Here is a 17,049-nt window from a genome sequence, read left to right as displayed (position 1 = left end):
TCCTTTTGGCATCTCCTCCTTTGAAGACAGATGAGGTATAGAGCATCCCATTGCAACCAATATGTGAGCTCAAGAGTAAAGACTGTGCCTCAAAATTAAATTTTCCCCTCTACAGCTCTAAAATTCTGCTAAGAATCCTACACACCACAGTCATCATGTGAACCTTTAGATATCTCCAATGTAAAAATCTATGTATGAGCAGGTTTTGAGGAGACAAACAGGGGTTGTATTTTACAGCAGGTAAATATTTAATTAGATGTTTAAAACTGGGTGAATTCCCTTCCTTGGCTATAAAAGGAGCTAGTGATAAGTGGTCCAGCTCTAGATATCTCCACAACAGATATCTAAAGTCAGGTGAGATTAATTTTGCTTCTCCAGAAAGGAAGTTTGAGAACTTGGTGATTGTCCTTTAGGCCCTGGGGAGGTCATCATTCCAGCTGGATGTCACTTTATAGGTGACACTGAAAGGCACAATCCAAGGGACTGACTGAGGACAAATTCCCATTCCTCCATCTAAAACCCAGCTGGTCTCAAGAGGACAGATCAGCAACCCCTTTCATGTTTTTCCTGGGGAAGATTTTGCTGGGGTAGAGTCACACCATTTTAGGTGACTGATACTCCTGAAGTATCTTTAAGCTGCCACATTTGTAATTTTAAAACTCAGCCTGTGTCACTGGAATCAGTCCCAAGATGCTGATTCCTGACCATTTGTCTTCTTGGCCTTCACAAGCCTGATTTGAACCCTTGGAGAGCAGGCTAAAGATGACTTTCTCTCCTCTTTTATATTTGAGATCTCTCTGGTAGCCAAGGATTTGTTCAAGTCACATAAGAATTACATGCAGCATGTTGTCTGCAGTGCCAGGGGCTGTTTTGGCACCCAGGCGTGGCTGTGCCTCGTTGCTCCAGATTTCCACTGGCAGAATTCTGACTCCTGCTGCAGGCAGGGGGGAAGTGTGGTATTTTCTGAGACCCCCGTTGAAAGGGAGGAAAGGATGAAATTTGACTGTATGTTTTTATAAGGTTAATTTATTATTATATTATATTATATTATATTATACTATACTAAAACTATACTGAAGAATACAGAAAGTTAGAAAGATATTAATCAAAACTCGTGACTTTCTCTTCTAGAGTTTGACACAGCTTGGCTGTCATTGACCAATAAGTTAAAGCAATTCACACGTTGGATAAACAATCTCTAAACTACGTTCTAAAGTAGCAAAACACAGGAGAAGCAAATGAGATAATATTGTTTTCATTTTTCTCTGAGGCTTCTCAGCTTCCCAGGAGAGAAATCCTGGGCAAAGAGATTTTTCAGAAAATATGACGGTGGCAGGGAAACACCTCTGACAGAGCAGCTGTTGCAAGGCCATGGTCTGGCCGCCCTCCTGAAGTTGAAAAACTCATGTCAGACATTTTCCTTCTGCCTTTGTGCCTCCTGTTTCTGGGCAGATACTGCTGGGGCAGAAGTACAACACCTCCGTGGACTGGTGGTCCTTTGGTGTCCTGCTGTATGAGATGCTCATTGGCCAATCCCCTTTCCATGGCCAAGATGAGGAGGAGCTTTTCCAGTCCATCCGTATGGACAACCCCTTCTACCCTCGCTGGCTGGACAAGGATGCAAAGGACATTTTGGTGAAGGTAAGAATCACCGCCCATCAAATGAAAGCCTTTCTGCCAGAATTATTGTCTTCAATTTGTTTATCTTCAGCTGTTGTAGAGAGGAGCAGATTTAGTTTAGTCACTGTCTTTCCTGTGGGCATCAAACCACACCTCTCCCATAAGGAGATTTGGGTGTCTTTCTTCTCCTGGTGGCTCCTCACAGACACCAGCAGAGATCAGTTTATTTGCAGAGCAGTCCCTAAGGTGCAAAGCTCGTTAACTCCTGGGAAAAATACTTCAATCTAAGGGTTACATCAGACTGAGATGTTGAACATCTCTTTTTGGGGCACATGCTGCCACCTTTCTGCCCAAACAGCCTATCATTCTGTCAGGATTAGAGATAGTAATCACTTTAATACCAATCAGTAAAATTCCTTGTTTAGGAAAAAAATCCCAACATTTTCTCCATTACGGCCTCCTCTCATTGCGCTGACTCTGGATAATTACACATTCTACCCTGCTTTATGCCTGTATTATCATCAGAGAATTTAACCTATGGGATCAACATTCCAGCTTTTTGTAAGAGAGCCTGAGAGGAGACTGGGAGCGAGAGGGAACATCCGCCAGCACGCCTTTTTCCGGGAAATCAACTGGGAAGCTTTAGAAGAGAGAAGGATGGAGCCTCCTTTCAAACCAAGAGTGGTAAGGATGGATCTTCTTTCAGTTCCACCCATCTCAGGTCTTCTGAACTGTGCATTTCTACTGGCTGCCCGACCTGATGCTCACAATACTACTTTAGCTGCAAGCCCAGGTCTGGCACGCCCACACCTGAGAAACCTCAAATTACTCACTGCTTTCTCAGTTACTGCAGCAGGGTAACACCTTCCCTTCACCACAGAACTGCAGCCATTCTGAAGGAATTATCTTTCATTGCTCTGCAGAAGGTAAAACAGTTCAGGAACCAAGTGTTTGGCTACATCAGAATAATTCTGACTATTAATAACAGTCTTGTTAAATTATTAAAGTCCCATTAATAATAATAACGTAATTTAATTTGACAAGCACATCATACTTTCATTCTACAGTCTTCCACAACTGTTATACAATTGATGAGTTCAGTCTGCCATGTTACAAAGCTGTAACATCCCTGCCTGGAAGAATTCCTGGATCACAGGCTCAGTGCCTCCTTTATAATATTTATATTTACTGGCTCCCAATTAAAGGTTGAGCTGAGCCCATAGGAAGCTGCCTGATAGGGCCAGTACTGTGGTAATAAAGATCTGACTATTAGTGGTTTGACATCAATTTTTTTTTTCCTTTTCTTGAAGAAATCTCCAAGTGACTGTAGCAACTTCGACAAGGAATTCCTAAATGAAAAACCCAGACTGTCCTGTGCTGACAGAGCACTGATTAACAGCATGGACCAAAATATGTTCAGCAACTTCTCTTTTGTGAACCCTAAAATGGAGAAAATATTTTCCTGAGATCTGCCTTACTGAAGGAATTCTCTGTAATGATTTGAGTAGCACTTTGTCAGCTGAAGACTGTGCATGGTTGTTTTTTATCAAGACCCCTCAAGAAAGAAAACACCTCAGTGAAAGTTTGTACCATGCCTGGAGGCTTCTGACCTTTTCCAGTCCATAGCAGATGCCAGCCCACACTTCATTGATGATAAAATTTCTTTGTGGTATCTTTTGGTCTCTCTTCTCTCTCTTCCCAATGTTCTTGAAGTTGAAAGCATCTGAAAATGAGGAGGTGCCAAAACCTGTTCCCCACTACTTGTACACAGAGCCAACGGGTCTCTCTGTAAGGAAAAATGAGTATATTTGAGCTTCTGGTGATGTCAGTGCCCATTTCTGCAACTCTGATCCAGACCCACCTTCTTCTGAAGGAAAAGTGGTTTGCTCAAGGCCTGAGGGTATCAGGGAAGACTCAGGTTGGATGCTTTCGTAACCTCCACTTGTATGTGTGCAGAATTGCCAAAGTGTGCACAGCTTTGAAAAAATAATTTGCTCCCTACACCCTTTAAAAATGCTGTTCACAAGTGTTAGGACTCAATTTTTGTCCATGGGACAAAGATACTTTTTTCAGGTGCCCATTCCACCATCTGCACATCTCAATGGATCATTACCAAAGGGAGTGCCAAGATTGGTACAGAAAACCAGAGGTTTACACTTAGTGCCTGAGCAGGAAGGATGGGAAGTTACAGAATGTTTCAAGAACCCTGTTCTAAAGCTTTAAGTGTCTTCTGACACACCAGACTCGGGGCAAGACCTCAATGGAGATTTCTGACATTTTAACCTAAAACCACATGAGAAAAATGCAACATTTCCTCAAACCATTGTTTAAGCATTGTAAAAGTGGCCTTCCAGTCACAGAATTGGGGTATTTCACTTGAAAGGTACTAACTGGTTCTGCAAAGGCTGATTTACTTTCTATTTCTCTAAATGCTGTCCCAGCTCTTGAGCACAGGTCAATGAGCTGCACACGATGGTCATGGGGCAGGAGGCCACCTTGTGACATTTTGCTGTGTGTTCTGTCCCTTTGCAGTCTGTGGGAATGTGGGTGGGTTTAAAAAAAAAGAGTCTTTTCTGTGATCCTTTCATCATGGCATCCTTTTAAATAAAGGTGCACTGTTTTCTGAGGTTGGAGATTTGTGAAACCATCCAGTAAATGCTTGTCACTGAGATACCCCTGCAAAGCTGGGTCAAAATCAAGTCAGACCCTAAAAAGAAGATTTTGTAACAACCTGGGCTTAGGGAGTCACTCATGTTGGTGTTGGGATCTATTTGAAGAACATACATTTGGAGCTTTGTTGCATCAGCCTCCAGTCCATGGAGAAGAAAAGCTCTAGAAGGTGAGTTATCCCAAAATCAGGTTCCCTTCAGAGGTGCATTCCTGGTTCTGCTGATCCAGGCTGTCAGTTTGGATCTCCCAACAGGATGAATGCAGCCTTGCAGGCAGTGCTGGGATATCACTGGTAGTGACTGCAGGTACAGAATCCAGCAGGAGCAAGGGCTGAAGTGCCTGAAGTCAACAAGAAGAGCAGAACACCCTGAGAAAGGTTTCAGTCCAGTGCCTCTGATGAAATCCTGGTTTGTGCTGTATGAAATGCAGGAGGGGGCAGCTGTGCTTGCAGTTTGTTGAGCTGGTCATCATGTTTAATTAGAACATGAATTTAGTTAACATGAATTTTTTTAATGCCAGTGCTCTTTGTACAGTTTAATAAAATGTTGTGTATAATTGGCAAATGGGCATTAAAGTGATAAAATAGGGACAAAGAACAGAGGTGCTTAGAAAAGCCATTAAAATGGCTCTGTGCTGTCTGGGGAACATTCCCCGGGGCAATTTTGACCCATAAATACACAGCAGCAGCAAGCACTTGAACAACCACAGGGCAATATCTAAATCAAGGATGGGTGCTGTGCAGAGGTACCAAGGGAGAGAGTGAAATGTTTCTTTTTACTACCAGAAGGTGACAGCTCTGAATGGGGTCTGGTATCTCTGAGGGCTTGCAGGGGAGATGTGCAGAGGTTTTTATTAAAAGAGGGTGACTTAGGACATCTTCCTTTGACACCCAAACAAGGGTCAGCCAAGTCCTGTGAGGGCCTGAGTGTGTCCATGACTCTGATGGAGTCTGGCCAGCCTGATCCAGACTAGAGACTGCATTTCCAAGTGTTTGAAGACTGGCAGTATCCCTGAAGGACTTTTAGGGATGTTCCCTTTGCTGCAGCACAGCAGTTTGGTCTTGACACCAATGCAGGGACAACCCAAGAGCATAGACTGAGGAAGGAGGGTGCTGGTTCACCTCTTGTGGTTAAGTCACTGAAGAGAAACAGGTTTTAACATCTCTCTGTTCAGAAGGAGGGCTCTCTGCACTCCAACTGTGCTCCCATAGAACCACAAGCATGACTTGTGAAGGAACTCGTTGAGTAACTGCTAGAGCAGGCACAGCATTAGGATCAGTGTGAAGCTTTTGATGCAAACCACAAGGAGAAGCACCTGCTCCTTTCTGCAGGGCACCTTCAGCTTGAAAACCCAATGAACCCATTGAGGATGGGGCAGGGAGAGGGGGGAGGTGGGTGCAATCCACCACAAGCGTGCTCGCTCTGTGTCCCAGCTGTGCCTGTGGGGTGTGAAGAGTGACGTGGGAAGCAGCAAATGCTTTCCTGTGGTGACAGTGATTGAGAGATATCAGCCTGGGAGGGCTGAAAGCCAAGCACCCACGCAGAAATGAGCAGGAGCCCAGGTACCCACAGAGATGTTCCTTTGCCTTAGCTGAACCTGGCACCTCCATTTCCGCCTTATTTCTCTTTTTTTCTCTCCCCTCCTTCATAAAGTGGTCTCTTTATGGCATAATAGGTGGGGCTTGACAGGTTTGGTTATTTGCTGAAGGCTCAATCCTGTTCTAGAGCCCTGTGGGATCACAGCACTGCTGCAGGACCATGGCACCAGCAAACATCAGGGTCTGACCTCCCACACCACCTGCTTCAACTCCAGTTTTGGGAGTCCCCAGCGCCCAAGTGCTCCTTTCTCAGTCTTGCTGTCTCACCTGATGGATGTATGGATTCCTGCTTGTTGGCATCCACCAAGTCAGGATGAGTGGGAGTCACCTGTCAGTGACAGCCCTGATTTCAGCACTCCTGCAAAGACTCCAAGGTTGATCTCACAGCTCCTCAGCTTTCAGAAGAGAAAACCAAGGTCTGTCCTGCACCCCACCACGCTCTTTGCAGCCTGTGCTGAAAGGAAAGACAACTTTGCCCAGTTGTTACAAGGCACTCTTGCAGTACAAAGGTGTCATCAAAAGTCCCCATCTGACAGCACAGCTCCACAGAGTGGGTCCTGGCAGTTGAAATTGTGCAATTATCTTTGTACCTTAGACATCTAAAACCCACATTAGAGATCCCAGCTGGGACCTTACCTGCTCCCTCCCTCCAGGGATGCCACATCACCTGCAGCCAGCAGATCATCATCAATCAGTGTGTGGCTCAAAGAGTGTCTTGTGGTGTGAAGCCAGCAGAGGTCTCAGTGCAGAGCTCAGGAAGCTTTTCTACCTTCCTTGCTTACACAGAAATTTTATCTCTGGTACATCACAGCACAAGCAGAGCTGGTGAAATACAGGAAGTGTATTTTTAGCTCTTCTGTAGTTGGCACTGGGTGCAGCCCAGTGATTGTACCCACTGTACTGGGGTCCATTCCACTCTTGGTAACAGGCACTTTGGAGTCTTTTATCTTCTACATCACCTCCATGTTTAGGTACACAAATATAGAATTGGAAAATAGATGAGATGTGAAACAAAGGAAAAAAAAAACCAGCGTTGAGTTGTGGAAGGTCAAGTAAGCACAGAAAAGGCAAGTAAGGAAGAAAAGAGGGATACAGGTCAGTGTAATGTTATTTAACACTTCCCTTCATCCACTGGTTTCAATTAGAGTTCTGCTGTTTTCCTTCAAACCATCAGTACCATCCTAGAGTTGCTTTTGTAGCCAAAGCACGGAACTTTTGGAGATTTCAGAGGATGGGACAGCCTGAGACCAGAATGGTTCTGATCTGGCCTCCCAGGTAGCACAGAGCTGCCATTCCTGCTCTGACATCTCCCCTAGAAATCCAAATATTTCTGCTTTGAATCTGGATTCAGGTCCCAATTCAAGTATTTTAATTGAGCTGTCTATAGCAGAGGAATGCAGTTTAACTACTTCCTTTTAGTCAGGTAGCACCTTGAGACACCTTGGGTTATCCTGGAGGACTTTTTTTAAGTAGGGGTCTGCCCTACAACCTGTGACTTTCCCCACAACCCTATTTCCCCCAAATACCCCCAACAGCCTTGGACACCTCTCTGTAAGCAGTGGAATCAGGCCTGGAGTTCACCCTCCAGCAGGCACCTGCACTCAACCAGTCAAGTCTTTGAACATCAAAAATTAGTTATCAACGTGTTTTCTGCAGTTGCTAAAGAAACTTCATGAAGGAAATCATCCATCCTCATTAAAGGGGACCAGAGGGCACAGCATTCCCATTTTCACTGCCAAGCATATTCCCTGCTCCCATACTAAAGCAGTGATAATGAGAGAGACACCAAGCTCAGTAGTTATGAGAACTGGTGTTTTGAGAACTGTCTTTGCTCTTGAAGGGGAACACTTTTAAGCTGAAAGAAGATAGAAAAAAATTTTTTTTTTTTTTTTACTCAGATGGTGCTGAGACCCTGGCACAGGGTGCCCAGAGAAGCTGTGGCTGCCCCTGGATCCCTAGAAGTGTCCAAGGCCAGGTTGGACAGGGCTTGGAGCAGCCTGGGACAGTGGAAGGTGTCCCTGCCCATGGCAGGGGGTGGAATGAAACGGGCTTTAAGGTCCTTTCCAACCCAAACCATTCTGTGATTCAATCACAGGAGATGCTCAGTTACAATTAAGCTCAAGGGCATCAGCTCTTTCTCATTCTGCATTTTCACATATTGAATTAAAAAAAACCCCAACCCTTAATCTCTGTTCCAAGAGTCAACTGGATTCTTCCTGTCTGGGACCCACCAATCTCCCAACTCATGCTGCTCCTCTGCCTAAACAAAAACCTGCCAGTACACAGCAGCTGGGGAGGTGAATCATTATTTTAATAATCACCTAGAGGAAAACATGCTGCTCGAGTGGAGAGAAAATAAAAATTAAGTATCACATTTAATTTATGATGTGGCCTTTTATTTTAAAGGAACATAAACTGAAAATATTCAGACATCAAAGGAAGAATCTCAGCTTTCACTTCTAAATTCTATTTTATTATTGCTGTTAGCTTCCCAGTAGCAAAGGAAATGAGTTCTTTGGTAATCATTTCCATTTAATTTTCAGCTCCCTTCTGTTGATAGCATCGTGTGTAACCTTTTTTCTAACAGTTACTTTAAATTGTGTATTTTGATATTCCATTCAGCTGGTGGAGAAAGAAAAATCAGTTCTAAAAAAGCCATTTTATCTCTGCTGTACGTGGGCTCAGCAGGATAATGTGATATCTCAGCGAGCATATTTATTTTAAGTTATTGGTATTTTCCACCAGGGTGAAATTGTTCAAGATATAACGTCTCATTGCCTCCCCTCTTCCTGCCCAAAAAATGTCACGGGGCCAAAGCAGTGGAGAAAAAGGAACAAAATAGCAATGCTTATTGGAAAGGAACAATAATTCACCCAGCAAATCAACTCAGTTCTGGTCATTCTGGGCAGGATGAAAAGAGTGGAAAAACCTGACAAAATGGGGGAAATGGAGCACACAATCATCATGGGGATAATAAATCCCTGGGCACAGTTTTTGAGGCAGTGAGGGAGAGGTCAGCAGTGCCACCGAGCCACCTTTCTCATAAAGAAGTTAAAGGTCAATAATGTGGCTTGGTCCTTCAGGAGATCCGGTGACACTGGAATTCAGATGGGAAGGGGAATGCTGGTTTTCCTTTGTGCTGGGCTCTCTCTACACCAAATCACTTGCTTCTTTTTCTTTGGGTGTACTGAAAAGAAAGGAATAAATAGAAAGCCTCCACAAAAGACCACAGCAGCTTTGGCTGAAAAACAGCCAAAAGCAGGCCTTGAACCTTCTGAAATGAGGACTAAGTGCCTAAATATTCCAATTAAATTCCTCGTTGAGAATCAGCAACACTTTCACAGACTTATGTGGAATAGCCACTGAAGAGAGACAGCTGTAGCAGCTCAAACCACTGCTTTTAGCAGCAGCATCCACCTTGCAGCACTTCCCATGTTCCAAATGGAGAGTCTCCAATGGAGCTCCAGGGAGCTGTGATCCTTTATGAACCCAGAAGCATATGGGAGATTAAGATCTCGTGCTTCCAAAGTCTTCCAAAATGTTATGTCTAGACATATCTGAGAAGGTGACAAGGAAATTCCAAGGCTGGGGCTGCAGAGGGCCACTGCAGGAGAAAATGTGATTTATTTTTTTTTCTCAGTATAAAGAAATAATAAAGACTGATTGCTGTGGAGTCAGTCTCTGAAATGCACAATTCTTACCCACCATCAGTGCTCAACCAAACACTGACACTGCAGTGGTGAAGCTATGACCAAGCTCTTCATTTTCAGAAGAAATAAGTCAGCACTGCAGTGGAGGCAGCTTTCCACCATTACTTATCACAGGTGTAGCTCAGTGTCCCTGACACAATTCCTGATTTACACCATGGAATCAGCCCCAAACATCTGCCCCTTCGTTTGATTAGAGATTTTACATTAACCTTGTGCTTCTTCTGCTGCTACAGAGGAGATGTCTGGAAAGTGTTTTTATTTGAGTGTGGCTCCGCAAACGACATAAACCTTGCTTAATGTGGTAAGGATCCCTTTTCTTCACAGTCTGTAGACCTGAGCTGGATTTTAAGTTTGGGATCTATTTTCCATGATAGGACAAGGCTTATTTTCTTCATCTGACTTTAGCTATTGGGATCATGGAATCATAAGATTGTTTGGGCTGAAGAAGACCTCTAATTCCATGGATTCCAGCCATTAATCCAACACTGCCAGGTGCTCCAAGGGTCCAGCTCAACAGGACAGGGAGTTTTCCCACAGTTCAACAGAAGCACATGGAGAGGAAGATTGATCCCATCCCAAACAGAGGATCAATAAAAAATTCCAACTAAACACTCTCCAGCTGCCTGTAAGACCAACACCAGGACTGAGCCAATATTGTGTCTGTGACACATTTGCAGCCCAGGTGACATTAAAGTGCTGTAGAAACCAAGTCTGTGATTTATACCTGTACTAGAGTGCGTGGAGTGTAGGTGTTTGTACCTGACTAAGCGCAACCTCAGCTCCCTCTGCAGTCACTGAGGACTAATTATTACTGTCAGAGAAACTTATAACCCTCTTACAGCCTGCCCATGGAGTGCTGAGGGTTTATTGCCTTGACAGCAGGCACCAAAAATGCTGTGAAGTGTTGCAATCTGAAATGTAGGGGATTTTTAGAACTTTGGGCCTGTAAGCCAAAGCTTAGAATTAAACACAGGATTTAATCTGAGACTTTGGAAAAGACTTCCAAACTAAAGTGCTAGAAGAAGGAATGTGGATTTATAGTTTAAAGCAGAGGCACATTAAGTTAAGAAGATGGAAGTTTAGAGTTTTAGAGTTTAAGATATAGAAAAAATAAAAGTAATTACAAAGATAAACAAGACACTTAGAATACAGTACTGTAAGTTTGTGGATCCTAACATGGTTGACTAAGACAACTTACACTGTAATATGAGTCTGTAAGACAAAATATTTAAGGATTATATCAAAAACAAATATCCTAATTAGCAGTGTTTCAGTAGTCTTAAAATCCTTAAATCCTTAAAACGTCTTATAACTAAGGGTCTTGTGACCTTCTGAATGATACAGTAAAGATGTGAACCAAACTCACCCTTCCTGTCTATGCAGAAGATAAGAAAAATAAATCACATCATCTAAAAAACTCAGAGATCCCATCTCCAACTCATTCAAAATTCCTTCAAAAATCCTTACAGTGAAGCGAGCCCAGGCGTAATCTCTGTGATATCCTGGCTAAGTTCCTGGTGCCAATGCCAACAGGCTGAAGATATTGCCCTGATCCCTCTCTTCCTAGACCTGCCATCTCCAAATAAAGAGAAATCAGCCTATGCTGAAGTCACCTCATCCAAAACATTCAGTGTTATTATTCCAGATTTACACCACTGTAAAATATTCCAGGTATTTCCTGAATCCCTGACAATGGCAGGGCAGCAGAGGGCTGAGACCTCTTCCCTTTGGATCAACCCTCTGCTCTTCTGCACCCCTCTGAATGTACAGATGTTCATCCTTCTTTCATCTTTCAGCTCACAGAGGGGGGATTTCATCTCTCCAGAATTATTTCAGGAATTACTTTGTGCCAGTTGTGCACTCTGAAATGCCTGGGTGAAGCCTCTGGGTCTGTTCCAGGGCAAAGTAAAGAAAAATTCAGAAGCTTCAACAAATTGACTTGAAATAAAATTTTTTCAAGTAGCTTTAATGAGTATCAAAATATCCTTCCTGTGAGGGAGAGAAACCACTTTTATCTACTCTGAATCCTAGCATCTTCCTTCAGTGCTCTCAGCAATGTCCTTAGCAAGTTGAGGACTTGGATCCACAACTCCTGCATGTCTGGCCATCTTTGGACATGGAGATTTAGCTCATCTCAGTCTCTCTCAGGCTCTTTTTCTCTCATTCACTCACTGTGTTTAAATTATTCCTTCCTTTTTACTCACTCAGCAGAGAACTGAAATTTGCTGATGTCAGGATCTTGGAACAGATGGGAGAGCAGTATTGATTAGGCAGTTGAGAGGAGGACATAAATAGCTTGTTAAAAGTAAATAATAATAGTTTAAATGCTGTGTACAAACCTTTATAAAACCTAGTGAAGCAAATTGAATAATCTTTCCAGAAATCCATCCGAGTTCTTTAGCAAGGTGATGAAATTCAAGAGCCTTTTTCACTTCCTTGTGTTAGTGCTGATATGAGAGCTGATTGAATCAACAGTGTGGAACTGCCAGAGATGAGCCTGCCTTCAGCATCCCAGCCAAATGCGATGTTTGCAGCTGATGTGTAAAAGGGAAAAGAGAATTGATGAGGGGGAGAGAGCAGGAGGACAGGAGCTGCAGAGTGTGAGCCAGTTTTGTTCAGACTGGGGAGGGAAATTTATTTTTCATCATAAATTCAGAGTCTGGGCCCAAACTCACTGCTGTGTGTGACATCCAAATTGGGGTCTAAGGCAGGGCATGGTATAAAGCCATGGATGAGATGTATCCTTATTGATTTTGGTTCAGGTTTGATATGTACAAAGTCCTTCAGAATTGAGAGCTTTGTGAAGTCCGTGTTTAAAATCCATCTGTTCCTCCATCCACAAACCACACAGTACCCAGCTGGTTGTGACTCCCAGTTATCATGGTAGATATAAAAAACCAGATTAAAATTCTAAGATTATGTATCAAATAGGAGATCTGGAGAAAGAAAATTCATTTTGAGCTTGGGCTGCTATTTTCCCTCAGATATTTATGTTTTCCTGATCCATGTCTCTGCTGATCAATCAGAATCTGGACAGAGTCTGCAGCAGAGACTGAGTCACTTCGGGAGAAGTGTTCAAAATTATAATAATTACTCAGGATGAGGGACAGGATGTTAAAAAAAAAAAAGAGGGGAAAAAGAAAAAGGAAAAAAAATATTTCTAGTTATTTGTTAGGGAAAAAAGAGGATTTTCCTGTGGACCCATTCCCTGTTGCTGTCACATGGACCAATTTCACCCAAGAAGATGCACAAGGACATGGTGCACCCATGCTGATGGCAGGGCTGGCCCTGGCCCCTGCAGTGCTGGAGATGCCTCCTCTGGAAGGACATTGCTTCCCTCAAGTGTTCATCAGGGCTGCTGCAGAAGGAAATGCTGGAACCTCACTGCCTTCATCCCCTGAGCCCCGAATTTCACCCACGATGGGTTGGGCACCATGAAGTAGGTCCCTGCTTTCTTCCCACCCTGGGGCAATGGGCCAGGAGGAAAATCTCTCCTCTGCACCTATGACTTGTTCAAGGTTTCCAGTACCTGATTTCAGAAAAATTGAAATGCCCTGAACAGATTCTGTTGGGATGTTTTCAGGTGAAATTCCTTACAGATTCAAGGTGCTGTGGAAAAATCCCCATTTAAAGAAAAAGTGAGAGATCCCAATGACTTTTAAAACAGATTCCACCTCTCAGTGTAGAGACAAACTAAATATATGGCCCCAGGACTTCCAGCAGAAGTGACAGCCTAGGATTTTAAGATATGGACACACTGGAATACACAGCACTGCAGGGAAGCAAAATTTCTTACACAGCCTGATAACCAAAAAGAGAAATCAATTAAAGATTTTGAAACAGCTACGTGCAATGAATAATTGACTTGCGGAAATCTCTGCTGAAGGATAATGTGGAGTTTAACAGCACACCAAATCTTGGACAAAAACACTTGTGGAATGGGAAAAGAATAAAAAGAGAAATTCACAACTGGGTCAGCTCAATAGAACTCATGGTGCACAATCAGCACCATGGTGAGAAGTCCTTGTGCAGGGACATTTAAGAAAAAAAGGATCCTTCTAATTTTCTCTCTCTCTGAGCTCCAAACTTAATGCAAAGAAGGAATAGAATACCTACAGAAAAAATAATTTTGTGGCAATGGTAATACAGAAGAGATTTGGGAATAATCCCATTTTCCAGATTTGCCTTTAGCAAAGGGCAAATATTACCTCTGCACACTTCCTTTCCTGTGAAAAAGAGATTACCAGTCTTCCTTAAAAAGCAGGTGTGGTAATATAGAGCCAGAGCACTTTGGGGTTTATCTGCTGATACGATATGAAAAACACAAATATTAGACAAAAAGACCAATAAAGGAAAAGTTGTTTGTGTTACTTCTGATTCACATGAAGAAAAGGAAATTCCCACAGTGAAGAATTTTCCTGATGAGCAGAAGGTTGCTGTGTAACAACATTAAGGCAACATTAAAGAAAATTGCTGCTATAAACAAGTTATTTGATATATCGAGAATGTTTTGTTTGCCTTAATTATTCACAAACAGGTGGTATTTTTACTAATTTGCTCTCTGCTCAAAATAGTTGGTTTAAACATATTTTTGTCTCTCTGATAGCACATCAGCAGTGTTCTCATTAGTCCTTCCTGGCTATTTGTGTCACTGTTGGATATTAAATCACACATCAGAAATTATGATTTTGCTGCTACACCATCAGCTGCCTTTCAAAGATAAAAAAAAAAAGGGGGGGGAAAAACATCCTTTCCTTTTCTTTATTTTTGTTGGTAAATTATCTGCAAAAAGCTCAGCATTGTTTGAATAATAAAAAAAGCTTTTACAGATGGCCACGAAAGTGTTTGAAACCAGAGTATTCTCATGAATATTTATTCTCACCAATTCTCCTGACAACTTAACTTTCTGCAGACATTCTTGCAAGTAAACATTCAAACTGTCTCCAAAAAGCAAATAAAAAGGGTTTGCACATAAACACAAGAAAACTCACAGATCCTTTATTTTGCAGCAGTACCTTAGAATCTCACCCAGAAGAAAAGCCCTCTTGTGTTCAGTTCTGTAGAGGCACAGATGAGAAATTACCTCCTTAGTGGAGAGTTTGGTCGAAGTGCACATAAAAAAAAAAGATCCAATACTGTCCTCATTTTCCAGACATGAAGCTGATGCTGACCACAGAGAAGACTTCTCCTAAATCAGCAGCAAATAGAAAAAAATCACAGACCAGAATTAGCCTCAGGTCTCCCTAAATACCCAGCCTTGCACGAGGTTTAGTTCTAGTTGCTTTTTGCCAGGCAGTGATCTAGGGGTTTTTTAGTGGGTGGATGTTTGGTCTTTCACTCTTTGATAACTCCAAACAATGTACAACCCCTATAAAGGGTTCCTTATCTTAGAGTTACGTTGGAAATGACCCTAAAGACCATTTTGTTCCATCCCTTTTAATGGGCCCGGACACCTTCCCCCACCTCAGGCTGCTCCAAGCCCCATCCAGCCTGGCCTTGGACACTTCCAGGGATGGAGCAGCCACAGCTTCTCTGGGCACCCTGTGCCAGGACCTCACCACCCTCACAATAAAGAATTTCTTTCTAATATCTAATACCTGCTCTCTTTTAGTTTAAAGCCATTCCCTGTGTCCTGTCCCTCCATGCTTTATCCCAAGTCCATCTCCAGCTCTCCTGGAGCCCCTTTAAGCACTGGCAGGGGCTCTGAGGTCTGTCTGGAGCCTTCTCTTCTCTAGGTGAGCAGCTCCAGCTCTCCCAGCCTGGCTCCAGATGGGCTCCAGCCCTTAGACCATCTTCATGACCTCCTCTGGACTCACTCCAACAGCTCCAAGTCCTTCCAGAACTGGAAGCAGCACTGAGGATGGAGTCTCAGCAAGGCAGGGCAGAGGGGCAGAAACCCTTCCCATGACCTGCTGGTCACCCTTGAGATGCAGCCCAGGATGTGGCTGAGCTTTCAGGCTGTGAGTGCACCTTCTCAGTAAAATCTAAGAGTCATGTTGGAAAGGACCCTGAAGACCATTTTGTTCCACCCCTTGCCCCTCTCCAGCTCTCCTGGAGCCCCTTTAGGAACTGCAGGGGCTCTGAGGTCATGCTTGAGATGCAGCCCAGGACTGGCTGAGCTTTCAGGCTGTGAGTGCACACTGCACAGAATTCTGAGTTTCTCATCCACCAAGACCCCAAGTCATCCTCCTCAGGGCTGCTCTCAATCCTTTGTTTGTGCTTGGAATTAGGAAAGATGGATGTTGAGATGTTTGAGCGTGTCCAGAGGAGGGCAACAAGGCTGGTGAGGGGCAGGGAACACAAGCCCTGTGAGGAATGTTTGAAGAAGCTGGGGTTGTTTAGCCTGGAGAAAAGGAGGCTTAGAGTGACCTTATTGCTCTCTACAACTTCCTGAGGGAAGGTTGTACACAGGTGGGGTTGATGTCTTCCACCGGGCTGCACTGGCAGAACCAGAGGACACAGTCTCAGATATGTCAGGGAAGGTATAGGTTGGATATTAGGAAAAAAATTTCACTAAAAGAATAATAAAGCACTGGAATGCTCTTCCCAGAGAGGTGGTGAAATCACCATCTCTGGGTGTGTATAAAAAAAGGTTGGACATGGCACTTGGTGCTATAATCTAGATTCTGAGTTGAGGTGTTAGGGCATAGGTTGGACTCGATGATCTTAGAGGTCTCTTCCAACCTCATTATTCTGTGATTCTGTGATTCTTTGATTGCCTCCACCCAGGTGCAGGACCTTGCACTTGGCCTTTTTGAGGTTCACCAGGTCTGCAGAGACCCCCCCCTCTCCAGCCTGTGCTGGATCACATCCCCTAAACAAGCACTTTGTAGTTGGTGTCAGCACACTCCACATCCGAGCAGAGGCAAGAACTGCAATCACCCACTTTAATGAGCACGGGCTCTTTTGCCTCAGCCAAATTCCATGTCCACTGCACGATTTTTGAAACAAACGCAGAATCCTTTCATGGACTGCCACAGCGAGCAGCATTTGAATGGCACAGCAGCACGTCGGGTGCAAGGCACAGAGGCTGGAGCCATGAGGGTGACGTGTTCAGCTGGGATGCTTTTCCCCACACGGTTTTTTTACAGGAGTTGAATCGTTGCAGATTATGCCTGGCTGAAAGGAAACAGTATATTCTGTGGTGTTTAAAGATGCCACACTCATCGCAGAGCTTTTGCAAACCAGTGAGTCAGCAGGAGGAACACAATGCTGGTTCCAGCTATTAGGCAGTTATTTAAAACAAAACAAACAGAAAAAAAAAAAAAAAAGAAAAAAAGCCACTTGTGAATTCAACAGATGCAGTGAATTCCCTGCTTTGCAAAGGCTAAAGTGTTTGCACAGAGGAAAGGGGCACTTTTATTAACATAAAGGTCACTGCAGTTCACTTCTTCCTTTGAATGAATTATTCAGTATTTCCTTTTAATCTCGTTAAATGTGGATGTCTGTAAA

General features: G+C 43.5%; 1 protein-coding gene across 1 annotated transcript in view; it reads left to right on the top strand.

Moving 5' to 3' along the window:
- PRKCQ (protein kinase C theta) overlaps positions 1–3,292 on the top strand; it is a 36,446-nt gene extending 33,154 nt beyond the window's left edge. The window contains exons 15-17 of the mRNA XM_041483725.1: positions 1,453–1,641; positions 2,176–2,304; positions 2,931–3,292. Of these exons, the coding sequence (XP_041339659.1) occupies positions 1,453–1,641; positions 2,176–2,304; positions 2,931–3,086 (474 nt within the window). The 3' untranslated portion in view covers positions 3,087–3,292. The remainder of the gene's footprint in view (positions 1–1,452; positions 1,642–2,175; positions 2,305–2,930) is intronic.
- The last annotated feature ends 13,757 nt before the right edge of the window (positions 3,293–17,049 follow it).

The sequence above is a fragment of the Pyrgilauda ruficollis genome, unplaced genomic scaffold, assembly GCF_017590135.1.
Source record: "Pyrgilauda ruficollis isolate IOZ18807 unplaced genomic scaffold, ASM1759013v1 scaffold61, whole genome shotgun sequence".
Lineage (NCBI taxonomy): Eukaryota > Metazoa > Chordata > Aves > Passeriformes > Passeridae > Pyrgilauda > Pyrgilauda ruficollis.
This window is presented reverse-complemented; position numbering and strand designations above follow the sequence as displayed.